This window comes from Acinonyx jubatus, chromosome D2 (assembly GCF_027475565.1).
Source record: "Acinonyx jubatus isolate Ajub_Pintada_27869175 chromosome D2, VMU_Ajub_asm_v1.0, whole genome shotgun sequence".
Taxonomy (NCBI): domain Eukaryota; kingdom Metazoa; phylum Chordata; class Mammalia; order Carnivora; family Felidae; genus Acinonyx; species Acinonyx jubatus.
The window spans coordinates 56,783,012-56,797,594 of NC_069393.1; the positions used below are offsets into that span (position 1 = coordinate 56,783,012).

The 14,583-nt window shown below is 42.2% G+C and overlaps 1 protein-coding gene across 8 annotated transcripts in view; it reads right to left on the reverse strand.

Moving 5' to 3' along the window:
• Positions 1-5,584: 5,584 nt before the first annotated feature.
• Positions 5,585-14,583, reverse strand: part of LOC113600261 (collagen alpha-2(I) chain-like) — a 69,167-nt gene continuing 60,168 nt past the window's right edge. For 6 of the 8 annotated variants that reach the window (XR_008292354.1, XR_008292357.1, XR_003421246.2 and 3 more), the window contains one exon: positions 5,585-7,219. Coding sequence is in view for 2 of the 8 variants with exons in the window: in XM_053207764.1 (XP_053063739.1) it covers positions 7,141-7,219 (79 nt within the window). In the remaining 6 variants the exon portion in view is untranslated. Of the gene's footprint in view, positions 7,223-14,583 lie in introns of all 8 variants that reach the window. The other 2 variants (XR_008292355.1, XR_003421245.2) reach the window with 1 other exon arrangement.

Genomic DNA, 14,583 nt, shown 5'->3' on the forward strand with positions numbered 1-14,583 from the left:
AGTGTATAGATTTTTCACCTCTTTGGTTAGATTTATTCCTAGGTATTTTATGGGTTTTGGTGCAATTGTAAATGGGATCGATTCCTTGATTCCTCTTTCTGTTACTTCATTATTGGTGTATAGGAATGCAATCGATTTCTGTGCATTGATTTTATATCCTGCGACTTTGCTGAATTCATGGATCAGTTCTAGAAGTTTTTTGGTGGAATTTTTTGGGGTTTCCATATAGACTATCACGTCATCTGTGAAGAGTGAAAGTTTGACCTCCTCCTGGCTGATTTGGATGCCTTTTATTTCTTTGTGTTGTCTGATTGCTGAGGCTAAGATTTCCAACACTATGTTGAATAACAGTGGTGAGAGTGAATATCCCTGTCTTGTTTCCCCTTAGGGGGAAAGCTCTCAGTTTTTTCCCATTGAGGATGATATTAGCGTTGGGTCTTTCATATATGGCTTTTATGATCTTGAGGTATGATCCTTCTATCCCTACTTTCTTGAGGGTTTTTTTTTTATCAGGAAAGGGTGCTGTATTTTGTCAAATGCTTTCTCTGCATCTATTGAGAGGATTATGTGGTTCTTGTCCTTTTATTGATGTGATGAATCACATTTTGCAGATACTGAACCAGCCCTGCATCCCAGGTATAAATCCCACTTGGTCCTGGTGAATAATTTTTTTAATGCATTATTGGATCCAGTTGGCTAATATCTTGTTGAGGATTTTTGCTTCTATGTTCATTAGGGAAATTGGTCTATAGTTCTCCTTTTTAGTGGGGTTTTGGAATCAAGGTAATGCTGGCTTCATAGAAAGAGTTTGGAACAGCTTCAAGAGAATTTCTATTTTTGGAACAGCTTCAAGAGAATAGGTGTTAACTCTTCTTTAAATGTTTGATAGAATTCCTCTGGAAAGCCATTTGGCCCTGGACTCTTGTTTTTGGGGAGATTTTTGGTTACTACTATGTTGCCTGTAGAGTTAGAGTTTCTAGTGGTGTTCTCTGGTCCTTTCTTGTCTTTGTTGCTTTTTTTTTTTCTTCATCTTTTCTCCCCTCAGAGACTCCCCCTTAGAATTTCTTGCAGGGTTGGTTTAGTAGTCATGAACTCCTTTAATTTTTGTTTGTCTAGGAAACTTTTTATCTCTCCTTTTATTTTGAGTGACAGCCTTGCTGGATGAAGAATTCCTGGCTGCATATTTTTCTGATTCAGCACATGGAATATATCCTGCCACTCCTTTCTGGCCTGACAAGTTTCTGTGGATCGGTCTGCAGCAAACCTGACCTGTCTTCCCTTGTAGGTTAAGGACTTTTTTCCCTTGATGCTTTCATGATTCTTTCCTTGCCTGAGTGTTTTGTGAATTTGACTATGATATGCCTTGTTGATGGTCGGTTTTTGTTGAATCTAATGGGAGTCCTCTGTGCTTCCTGTATTTTTATGTCTGTGTCTTCCCCCAGGTTAGGAAAGTTTTCCCCTATGATTTGCTCACATAACACTTCTACCCCTTTTCCTCTGTCTTCATCTTCTGGGACCCCTATGATTCTGATATTGTTCCTTTTTAATGAGTCACTGATTTCTCTAATTCTTAAATCGTGATCTTTTGCCTTAGTCTCCCTCTTGTTTTCTGCTTCATTATTCTCCACAAGTTTCTCCCCTATATTGCTGAATCACTGCTCTGCCTCATCCATTCTTGCTGCCGTGGCATCATTTCAAGATTGCAGCTCAGTTATAGCATTTTTTATTTCATCCTGACTAGATTTTACTTCTTTTATCTCCATAGAAAGGGATTCTAATCTATTTTCAACCCCAACTAGTATTCCTATTATCATGACTCTAAATTCTGGTTCAGACATCTTGCTCGTATCTGTGTTGGTTAAGTCCGTGGCTGTCATTTCTTCCTGCTCTTTCTTTTGGGGTGAATTCCTTCATTTCGCCATTTTGAAGGAAGAAAAGGAATGAATAAAGTAAAAAAAAATTTAAATTAAAAAATTAAAAACAACACACACACACACAAAATTCAAATAAATGACATTAGATCCTAGGTGTGCTTTGGTCTGGTTGTTGAAAGGAGCTTGATAGATTAGAGAAAAAAGGAAAAAAGAAAAAGAAAAAAAAGGAAAACATTTGAAAATTTTAAAACATGAATACAATGAAATAGAATAATATGAAATGTTGGAAGTAAAATAGAGTGTGAAAGATTTACAAGAAAGTAAAAAATATAGTAGAAAAAAATTAAAGAAAAATATTTTTGGGAGAGAGCCAAAGCATAAGAGACTCTTAAAAACTGAGAACAAACCGAGGGTTGATGGGGGGTGGGAAGGAGGGGAGGGTGGGTGATGGGTATTGAAGAGGGCATCTTTTGGGATGAGCACTGGGTGTTGTAAGGAAACCAATTTGACAATAAATTTCATATATTAAAAAAAAGAAAAATATTTTTAATAAAAATTGAAAATAAAAATGATTTTTTTCTCTTTCTGTGCTTAAGAAAAAGAAAAGAAATGAAATGGAAAAAAAAGAGAGAAAATTGAATAGATGGACCAGTGAACAGACTGAAATACGATTGAAATTACATTGTTTTCCCGGAGAAGTCAAACTGTGAAGCACTTTATAGTCCACAAACTAAGCAGGCAGAGAGAGTTGTGGTGTTCATGAAGAGCGAGGTTGACCCAGTTGGGCGCGGCTTAGTGTGATGATTCCATTCTCCACTAGATGGCGGTGCTTATCTTACTGGGGTGGTTTTGTTGTCGCGCTTGTAGGTGTCTATGCGCATGCGCCCGAGGGATGAAAATGGCGACACCCAGCTACCCAGTTTCTAGTATCTCTGTCCTCCCCGATCGGTGATCATACACCTGTCTTTTGTCTCCGGCTTCCAGTCACGCCCCACTTTTACACTCTCCGCGACCAAGCCATCAGGTTGCCAGGCAGCACCTCCCTCCTGAGTTTTATCTCAGATGCGGCTGTGTTTCCCGACCCCTTACTTCTGAGGGACCGTGGCTTTGAAACACTCAGACCTTCTGGGGGAGGGTCTCACCCAGCAAAGGCCAGGTGTAGGCTGCATTCAGGAACATTTACAGGACCATGCTGCTGCCGACGCCCAGAGACTAAGGCTGGGTGACAGCCCACCCCAGAAAAAGTTCATGCGATTGTGTAGCAGCAGCGTTTCAGGAATTATGGAAAATCACAACGCACATCTGGCACCAGTCTTCACCCTTAACGACCTTCTTCCAGCACCAGCGAATGCGGCCATTCTCTGGGGTCTGCTGGGACCGGGTGGCCACACAGCTTCTACCAAATGTCCTTCCAGCAGGGGAACCTTGTCTCCCATGTGGCCCAAAGACCTCCGGACTTCACTCTGCTCCTGGGGATTCACCCTTCTCACCAGAGCACTGCCAGGTATTGAGCTGTGGTGTTTCGGACTCTGCACTCCCCCTGTTTATAGAGTCTTCATGGAATTTAAGCCCTCTGCTTTCTCTTTTCTCCCTTTTTTGTTCAGTCCCTGCGGCTGTTTCCACTTTTCCACTTTCCCTCCAGCTGCTTTTGGGGGGTGATTTTCCCATAGTCTCCCCTCCGTCTCCGTCCTCTGTCCGCAAGCAAAAACAGCTTCCTGCCCTCCGCCGCTTCTCTCTTCGTCAGTTCACCTCTCCTTGCCGCATACCTGCTGAGTTCTGTGGTTCAGGTTGTGCAGATTGTTGTGTTAATCCTCAAATCAGTTTTCTAGGTGTGCAGGATGGTTTAGTGTTGATCTGGCTGTATTTCACGGACATGAGATGCAAAAAAGACTTCCATGCTGTTCTGCCATCTTGGCCCCTCCCCAGAAGTTATAAAAATTCTTAAATTCCCCTGCCTGTCTCTCTCCTCCACTCCATTGCCTATAACCCCATCCCCAGAAATACCATTGTTAACAGTTTGGTATATATTTCTATGTGCATTTTTCTACACATATATAAACATAGTTCTTAAATGAAAAGGATCATATTATCTGCATTGTTCTGAGATCTGCTTCTTAAAGCAAGAAGTAGTGGCCATCTCTTCATGTCAGTGTATGTAGCTTCACCTACTTTTACTCCTCCCACATGCCGGCCCACCATATGAAGATGCCACTGTTTCTTTGCGGTCCTCCATTGATGGCCATTTGTATTGTTTCAGTAGGGGGCAGTTTGGCGCTTTTATTCTATAGAACATGAGGGCCCCAAAGAATGTTGTTTGGCCTCAGCTTTGGATTGAGCATTTTTCTGAGTTTGCTATTGTTTGCCCTTATGTTTCCTCCCTTTTTGAGCTTGGTGGATGCTTCTCTCCTGCTGTTCCCTCTAATCCGACAACTACTCCATGTAAGGTATGTTTGTTGCTTTAAGGATCTCCTTACAGAGTCTAGGACTCTTTGGAGGAGGTAGGTTCAGCAAATAAACAAACTATTGTTCTAACTTTACATTCTTATTCTAGAGGAATTTAGAGACACTGGAAGTTCTCTTGTTATCTGGGAATCAGCTTTAAAACCTCCTTGTGTTTTAACTGTGCTTTGCATTTCCCTTTAAAGAGCACTCTAGACAGAGATGTACTGAATATATTTAAATTGAAGGTATATCCTATAACTTCAAAGAGCTTATGTCTCCTACAGTCTGTTGGGAGGCAAAATTAGCTGGGGAAACAATTAGAGACCAGTTGAGTGTTAATTATGTGTTACAAGCCCCTGGGCACCAGAAGTTCAGGGAAGACAGAGCTGGGCAGTTTTCTGCTTTCAAGGGAAAAGCACTTGAGCTGGATTAGGAGGCAGGAGGTGACATTCAGAGAAGTCTAGGCAAGTGGAAGGCTTTTCAAGTACCTGGTAACTTTTCATACCTTTTTTTTTTAATCTTTTTTTTTTAGTTTTTGTTTAGGATTTGCCTACCCACATGAGAACATTAGCTTGATGAGGGCAGGGACCGTGCCTTGTTCATTATTGAACACCCGGTTCCTGCAACAGTGCCTAGCACATAGTGGCTGGCCAAGGGGTACAGGAACAAATGAATGAAAGAGCAAATGGCCATAGCGTGTGTGCAGAACCATAAGAAAACTGGCCTATTTGGAAAGAAGGATGTCTCCTTGAGGACTGGGGGGCTCTCCAACAGATGAGCAGAGGAGCACCTACAAGGGCCTGCAGGAGATTCAAACCATGTGGCGAGTGAACCTAGCTGAACAAGGTATGGAAGCCACTGACAACTGCAAAGTAGACCCTGTAGAGATTGTGATAGGGGACTTGAATTTGAAATTAAACTAAAGCACAGACAAATAAAATTGTTCCCACTGTGCTTGGTCAGCCAACAGTTATACTTAAAAAAGAAAAAGGAGGGTCGCCTGGGTGGTTCAGTTGGTTAAGCATCCGACTCTTGATTTCAGCTCTGGCCATGATCTCACGTTTCATGGGATTGAGCACCATGTTGGATTCTGTGCTGACAGCACAGAGCATGCTTGGAATTCTCTCTCCTGTCTCTCTGCCCCTCTTCCCACTCACACATGCGTTCGCGCGCGCTCTCTCTCTCTCTCTCTCTCAAAATAAATAAATAAACATTTTTAAAAAAAGAAAAAAGATTTGTTCAGTCTTTGTTAAGAACCCAGTAAAATGTCAATGTGATCACAATACCTTTATTAATACTTACTTTTTAAGCAAATATGCTCATCTCATATTGAACCAGTTATTGTCCAGAACATGTTTTGCTTTGTTGTTGTTGTTGTTACATAAACTATTGTTTTCTAGGTCTTTCCATCTCATACTTGTACAGTTGATTATTGGACCTAAATGCAGTGCGTCACATTCTTGGCACATCCTATCTTATTGATTTTAGACCATCTTTCACCTTATGGAATTCACTTTAAACCTTGATCCTATCATCAATCACAGTTATTCCTCTTAGCTGGGTGTAATCCATACAGTGATCTGCAATCCCCCAAGGATTTGGATGCCTCACCATAATTTGGAGAGCTCAAAGTGGCCAGGAAGCATTTATGGGCTGACACACCATCAGCCAAGTGTAAGAAAGAAATGATGAGGGTGGAGTTGGGAAGGAGTAACTGCTGGAATTCCAGACTGAAGGCACATCAGCCCCTCCCGTTTAAGCAACCCAGAAAGGTTTCTTCTAGGAACCAGCATTTAGAAGTAAAAGGGGGGGAAGTAGTTTGACATGTTTTGAAGCCGGCAGAATTTGAAGCCAAATTTTGGGGGTGAGAAAAGGATGAGCCCCTCACTCCCTGGTGGGCAGATGTCAACTTGACTTAGAATCGGGCTGTTTTGAATATTCTTCGCCTCTAGCTCTCAGGAATAGATCCTCAGGTGCCTGGGTGGCTCAGTGGGTTAAGGCTCAATTTCAGCTGGGGTCATGATCTCATGGTTCATGGGTTTGAACCCCAAGTCGGGCTCTGTGCTGACAGCTCAGAGCCTGGACCCTGCTTTGGATTCTGTGTCTCCCCCGCTCTCTCATGCGCGCTCTCTCTCCCTCTCTCTCTCTCAAAAATAAATAAACATTAAAAACATTTTTTAATAAAAAAAATAGACCCCACTTTGGTGTCGTAGGACGTTTCTCCCCACTTAGCCACTTTCCAGGTTTTTCACTAGAATTCTGAATCGCTGAGTCTCCTATGTACCTCTCCCTGCACTCTGCCTCTGCTGTAAAAATCAATTACAATTGGCTTATAGCCCCAGTTATGGGTACATGTTCCATCTGCTCCCAGCCTGCACACCCTCCCACTGCACCACTGCCCACTCCTCCGCCTCCCCCACTGAACCCCCTCCCCATTAACGCTATCTTCCCAAGCAGCTCAGGAACACAGATGTTTTCACCCCTCGCTCCAGCACAAGGTATTTTCCCAGTGTCTCTGTGTGTATGCTCCAGGCACCGTCTCTCTGGGGAGGGAGAGAGTAAATGTTTTCATTCCAAACCCTCAGGGTCAGGTCTTGTTTGTCTAAACTGTGTTTGTTGCTGTAATTATCAGATTAGCTGATCTCTGGCAGCAAGTTGGGGGCCAGGGGAGGGGGAGTATTAACCCTTTGTAGGATGGTTGCTGTGCTCCATCCTGGGAATCCCTTCAGGGGCAGCTGTCATTTCTCTTCTAACCTGGAAGATTTGGCTAGAATTCTTTTTGCCAGCCTAATAAGCCTCAGTAATAGTCTCTGAGTTAGTCCAGTCATCCAAGGGGCTCCACTGCTTGGATCCAAAAGGCATTTAGCAGAGACACGGGGTTGAAAGGACATCTCTCCCGGGATCTGCTGGGAAAAAAGAAAGGGAGCTTAAGGAGGATCTGGATAAGTAACTCAACAAAGGGTATGGGTGTCTCTCAGTCCCAATAAGGAAGCCAGGAGTGTGCACTGTATGGCTTCAGCTTGTCCACCTACCACCACTCCCTTAGCATAAATGCAGTGAGACTATCCAGCCCCATTTAGGCTTGTTTGGGATTTTCTGTTGTTCAAAAAAATATCAAGATCATTTTTCACAACTGCTATTTAAACAACAACAACAACAACAACTCAGTTGTCTCACCTTGTTCAGCCATTCCCAAGCCTTTGTCATAAGACTCAAAAGGCTGGTCATGTCAAGGTTTTCTCATCTGCCCTTGCCTCCCACCCTCAGCACCACTGAACTTCTCTCTTGTCTCCAAAGATGCCATAAGCACAGAGATTGCTCTCTCCTCTCAACTCCAGGAGGAACAACTTCTTTGCATTTTCATTATCTATTTTACAAATGAATAAATCTTATCTCTTCAAACGGAGTGTATCCTTGAGTCCCACATGTTGGTCACCTGGTAAAGGACCTAAACATATAAATAGCTTAGTAAATACCTGTTGATAGCATTTTTCTAAATGTTTTTGCCATTTCTCACCCCTCAGTTCCTTTCTGTTTTGTGTGTGATTTTTTTTTTTTTTGTTAGTTTGATTGTTTATTTCTGGAATGGTCCTCCAATTTTTACTCGTCAACTTAGTTTCCCCTCTTCACTCCAAACACACACACACACACACAAACAGGGAAGCTAACATTTACGGAGTGTCTGTATACCTAGCACTATGCAAACTTATTCCATGTGCTTTCCAAATATCTTGTCTGACACTCAGGTTGGCTTGTGAGAGAAGTGCTATTACGTAGAAGGAAGTCGAAGTTCAAAGGACTAAATCACACACACACACACACACACACACTTCCACAACTGTAAGTGGTAGAATGAAGATTCAGTCCCAGGTATGTGTGACCCTAAAATGCACACAAACCCCATATTTCTAGCTAGGAAGTGGAGAAAAGTTCATACAACTAAGGAAAACACACTTTTGCCCAAAACCTAACTAAAAACCAACCAATCTCTCAAGTACTTTTTCCCAACAAATACAACTATAATTATATCTATATTAAAAATAAAAGAAGGGGTGCCTAGATGACTCGGTTGAGTGTCCAACTCTTGACTTCAGCTCAGATCATGATCCCAGGGTCGTGGGATCAAACCCCAGGTCGGGCTCCACGCTGAATGTGGAGCCTGCTTAAGATTCTCTCTTTTCCTCAGCTCCTCTCCCCCAATTGCATTCTATCTCTAAAAGTAATAATAATAATAATAATAAATAAAAGTAAATAATAAAAAACAAGAGAAACTTAAACCCAACAAACATTCTGAATAATATTCTGTACAATAAAATAGTTGGGGAATTACCTTAGCATTAGTTATACATCGAATTTGATTTATCTGTCCATGTCCATACTGTTTATAAAGTTGTCAACATTTGAAGGCAAGTATGATTTTAAAATATTCTATGTAGCCCACACACCGATGCACCAAACTCATATTGAGAAAAAGGCAACTGCTGACATAGAATATTCCTGTGTTCTGAGAGGACAAAATCTTTCCTCTCTATGAATATTGCCAGACCTAGTTCCAAATGTGGATTGGAAACAGATAGAGCTTCTTGGGAAGAAATGTTCACAGTCAGAGTTGGGCAGGAGTTTCATACTGTGCTCCTGGGTTGTACCAGAAGCAAAATTTAGGTGGATTTCCATCAAAGCAAACAGGGAGGCAGCTTGCTTTTCTCCCTCCAGAGAGATGTTCTGTTCAACATGTAACCAGAAAAGATACTATCCATCTCCTTTTCTACCCAAAGGTCTCCTCTCCATGACACCTGCCCTCCCACTGTTTCTTATATCCTTTACTACAGGCCACCAAAGGAAAAAAGATCCAACAGATCTTGAATTAGTCAACCAAACTATGTTTGGCAATTGTTCTGATAAGAGTCAATGGCAATGAAGTTGAAATGATTGTTTTGTTCCAAAACCAGAAATCTCACTTTAACCTGGAGAGAAACTCACTTGGCTACATTAGAAAAGTTTTTAAGTATACTGGGAAATGAAAGGACAGATGATACAAGTGCTGGAAGGAGATTCAAAGAAGGGCTTATTTTAAAAGATAAGAAGGTAGGAAAAATAGAAGGGTGATTTTGGCACCTTTATGGCTGAGTACTAGCCACAGGTAAAGCAGAATGAGGCAGAGTATTCCAGAAAAAGAATCTCAGGTTCCCTAAATACCTTCCTTGATCCTGGCCCTAAATAGTGAGCTTGTTATTAAAACACTCGAGGTCCCATTCTACCACTATAGCTGGGTGACCTAAGGTAAGGCAGATAACCTCTCTGGGATTTATCAGCAAAGCTGGGGATTGGACCAGATGACATTTAGGTTCCTTCTCTTGTTGATGTGTCATTATATTCAAACCCCTTTAGGGAAATAGGAAAGTTATTTAGAGAAATCATATTTTCTTGATTTAATATATACAAATGGCTAGAATAATGCCTTGTGCCTAGTAAGTCTACAGAAGTGTTAGACATCATTATGCCTGATGATGAGGCTGACGAGGATGGATCCCTGCACGACAAACACATTTTTATCTCTACATCTGTAAATTTCAGGAAGACAAACAATCCAGTATTCTGATAATTTTAGAGCCCTTTCTCTTGCAAAGAACTTGATTGGAGGGGAATGATCTGTAGCTGCTGAGAATTGAGAATAACTGTCATTCATGGACGGATAGTTTGCTAAGCAAACCACCACCATGACCAAACATGAGAATGTTTTCTTTGAAAATTCAGCTTTCTTACTTGGCCATGAAATGGACTGGGCTGCCTTGGGAAATAGTGAGTGTCCCCTTCCCTGGATTCAGGGATGCAGACATCAGGGGACAGGGTAGACTACATTGACTTTGAAGGAACTTTCTGCCAAAGTCTCCATAATTCCAAAGCAAAGTCTACCAAATATTACAAAGTGTCCCAATGCCTATAGGCTGCAGAGTAGCTGAGGCTGGGTTTCCACCAGAATATCTCATCCCATAAAAGCATAACATCAGTGGCATAACATTGGCTGGAACACCTTGCATCTTAAACAGTGAAGCTATGTCTTCTAAGCCTTTAGTTGAAATGTAATTCATGGAGAGCAGTACTGAGCAGTATCCTAGCTCATTCTCTCTTTTTAATGCTGAGACTGAGAATTAAAAACACTAAAGGAATAACAGAGCTGCACAATAAGAGAAGGGCCAGAACCCAGAGCTCTGGATTTTTCCTAGATCTTCCTCTCCATGAAGGGATGGAGTTACCTTGGGCTGAGGATGAATAAAAACTCATATGTGGCGTTAGAGCAAGATGGATGGCAAGTAAGACAGAAAAGGAAATAAGCAACCAGAACAGAAGGGCAAAAGGGCAGGAGATAGAGAGTTGGAGAGGCAGAGGGAGAGAAAATAAGGAAGTGAAGGGACTTTTCTAAAAAAAAAAAGTTTACGCTCAGAATAAAAGAGATGTAGAGAGACATTTCAAAAGGAAAAAGATTGCAAAGAAAGATGGAAAGATGCATCAAGTACTAAGAAATTTAAGTGGGAGAGGATAGGGAGAAGAGACCTCCTGTCTACTCCCTGAGGATCTCGGCCTATCCAGCATGACACCAATCAGTTGTTAACATTGTAATTAGGAGCAAAGCTTCTGTCCAGCCACTTTATATCCTTTACCCCTGCTTCTCTCTGGAGGGCTCCCTCCCTCCTTCCACTTCTCTCCATTTCCTTCTTGACATCACTGTTATCACTCTTTGTTGACTGTGAGGTGGTTGGTCTGGAGAACCTTCAATGCCTTCCAACCCTCTGAGTCAAAAACTATTTTTGCTTTCATATTTCTTTCTTCTTTCTATCTATGCTATCTCCTTTATTGGGATCTGGGGTTCAGGGAATAAAGTGAAGACAAGCAATGGGAGTGGGGAAAACTCACATGACAGCTTAACTGTATGGCTATTCCTCAGCCATCTATTTTTTTCTGGTTGAAAAAACCCTGGAAGAGTTGATTCCAGAGAGCTTGCTTGTTATCAGGTATTAGTCACCACTAGAGGCAGAAGCCGTGTTTCAGGAAAGCTAAATGTTATTTTATTAGCAACAATAACAATGATCAACTAAGTAATTTAATAGTACTTAAAGATAAAACCATAGAACCTGCCCTTGCGGGGCTCACAAACCAAAAGTGATAGCCCTAGGTCTCTCCAGTGCAATAATAATCATCACTGCCTGGTATGGAGCACCAAGGTGCTGGGGACAATGCTGAGCTTGTGACATTCATCAAGTTCTTTAATCCTCGTAACATCCCAGTGAGGCAGATACTCTTGTCATTCCCACTTTATGGATGAGGAAGTAGAAGCCTAAAGATTAAGTGATTCACCAAGATTCTTCAACCTGTGACAGATTGGGATTCAAATATGCTTGGAGGCACTTTACTAGACTTCCACCGAGAGTCCCCTTTCTGCAACAACCAGAATCCATTTAGTGACTCAAGATTGGCTGCAAGAGGAGTGAGGTCTCCAGATTCATGTCACTTCTATTTCAACACTTACTTCAAGGATTCATGCTTGAGAGCCACTCCCAAGTGCCCTTTCTCCCTGTGTCACCTGTGATCTAACCTGCTTCAACCTGTCTGTTCCCTCACCTGTCTGAACCTGCAGATGCCCACACTGAGGGATCTGTGGCCCAGGTTCCTCTCTCTCTTCCCCCCTCTCCACCAATCCACCCACAACCCTAACTACATCAAGCCTTTCCAGCTATGGTGGTGTTACCCCCAACTAAATGCACATGCCTCTGACCTTTGAGGTTCCTATTTGCTGCCTGTCCTCTTCATAAATCTAATGAATGATTGAATCAAGGAACATAAACCTCCCTTAAGACATGAGATTCTGGGGCACCTGGGTGGCTCAGTTGGTTAAGTGGCCAACTTCAGCTCAGGTCATTATCTCATGGTTTGTGAGTTCAAGCCCCATGTTGGGATCTGTGCTGACAGCTCAGAGCCTGCAGTCTGCTTCAGATTCTGTGCCTCCCTCTCTCTCTGCCCCTTCTCCATTCACACTCTGTCTCTCTCTTTCTCTCTCAAAAATAATAATCAGTTAAAAAAATTAAAAATAAGTTAATGAAAAATATTTAAAAGACACAAAGTCCTGCTCTCTAGAATCTTGTCCTTCAATCCAAGGCATGGTGTCTTTTTTATAAGTACTTTCTGCCCATAGCAGCAATCCAATAAAAACCTTCACCTGGGGTCTGTGCTAATTTGGAATTTAAAATCACTAGCTTTGAGAGATTATACAAAGCATTCATGTAACCAGGATTTGGGGATAGAAGAGGACATAAATATTTTTATATAACAACTATTAATACAGTTATTATAAGTCACATTATCAGTTTTTACTTTCTCTAACACTTTTTTTAGCTCATTTTGAGGATTACAATTGCCTGAAGACTATAAAGTAATATTAATATTAAATATTATAATTCAGACTTTCATTTTTTTAGACCAACTTTCCCCATGCCTCCAATCCTCTGCCCCCTCCCCACCTGCCCCACTTCCTCCAGGCATCCCCAATGGTATAACCTATATGAATAGGGCCAGGTATCCTATGAATACTCTGTAAATATTAACCAACTGACTGTCTAAATGAATTAATCTATTTGCTTCTGATATAAATGCTTTTTCTGTCTCTCAAATTCAAATCATTTCCTCTCCTTTCACTAACATGGGCATTCATGCATTCAATTCAAACAGCTATTTACTTAGGGCTGTTAAGGACTCCACAAATGCGCAGCTTGGTAATGGTGCAAGACAGTATGAGAACAAGTCCTCATACTGGGGCCACCGCGATAGGGAAATGGAAAGAATGTGAGCCCTGACCACAGCAGACCTGCGTTCAAAGGCTGTCTCGTTGGTGCAGTTGGAGTACTGACACCTAATGCATAGGGTCATTGATAAAAGTGAACAGTTTGGGATGTTGTTGAGTGCTGTGTGCATTTACCTCTTCAATCCTCTCAGATACCCAACATAAGAGGGAAATGGGACACAGAGGGGTGGGATGATTTGCCCAGCCTGACATCTCACCACTAGTGGTGGATGCTGCTGGAATCTGAACACACTCTTAACTCTTCCTTGCAACGCCTTGTTTGTGGGCATGCCTTCACATCCCATGCTCTTCTCACACTAATGCTCAATATGTTAGTTTCCTTTACCAGCTCCCCTCCAAGAGAGGACAGTAGGTTCCAGGTATCATGTCACTTTGATGTTGGAGAGATGTGAGGGTTCTGGCTCTAGGAGCAATGGTCCATTTGGCCCCCAGACCCACTGTTGGCCCAGGAAGGATGAAGGAGTCAAAATTTGGCTTCTTTCCCCTTGAGGAGATCTGGAGGGCAGATGGGGAATAGAGCTGCAGCCAGATCAATCCTCAGCCACTCTGGAAGGACTGCAGTTCAATTATGAAAAAGATCCCCCTTTTGTCTTTCCTGGTTGCAGTTTGATTTGGTTTCATCTTACATTCACAGTAAATGTGCCTTTCCTTTGATATGTTCTCTCCTTGTTTCTGCTCAAAACAGGGAAGATGGGAATTTGTCTCCACCCAGGCTGGCTCAAGGAGAGGATCGAAGTGTCCATTGGGTTAGGTGTGGTGATGGCTGCTGGAGAATTGGGGTGAGAGCAAGACCTGGGCAGCTGGACAGGGGAGACAGAAGGGGTGAGTCCGAAAGCTCTGATGACCCATCTCTACAGCAGAGGACTCTACTGCCAGCTCTCACTAGCAGGCTTTTTCAATCCCCACAAAGGGATTCAGTGCTCCAAGAGGTCGGAAATAGAGATATCCTAATGCCTTGGAGTAGAAGGAAAAGACAGGGTGCAGGCAGTGTAGTACAGAAAGAAAGACATTACAAAGCTTTGGAGCCAAAGACACCACCTGAGAGATTTGAATAAGTTACCTAACCCCCTCTGAGTGTCCCCATGTATAATGGTGGTGATATACAGACCTCTTAGGGAAGCTGGGCAACCCAGTGAAATTATGTTCATAAAGGGCCTGGCAGAGGAAGTAACCCTTGAGAAAGCACCCGGGGAGGGGGGCATGGAACATTCAGGCTACAGCCCCAATAAGTGGTAGAATTTGGCTTTTGCTAAATCCTACCCAAAATGTGGTTAGGCTAAAATTAACTGAAGTTAGTTTATTTGGGAAAGAAAAAAGAAAAAAAGCTGCAAAAGAACTCCACTGTCACGGAGGGTAAAAATGGAAAGGCACATTTTAGGGAAAAAAAAAAAAAACATTGTAAATCTAGAAAGA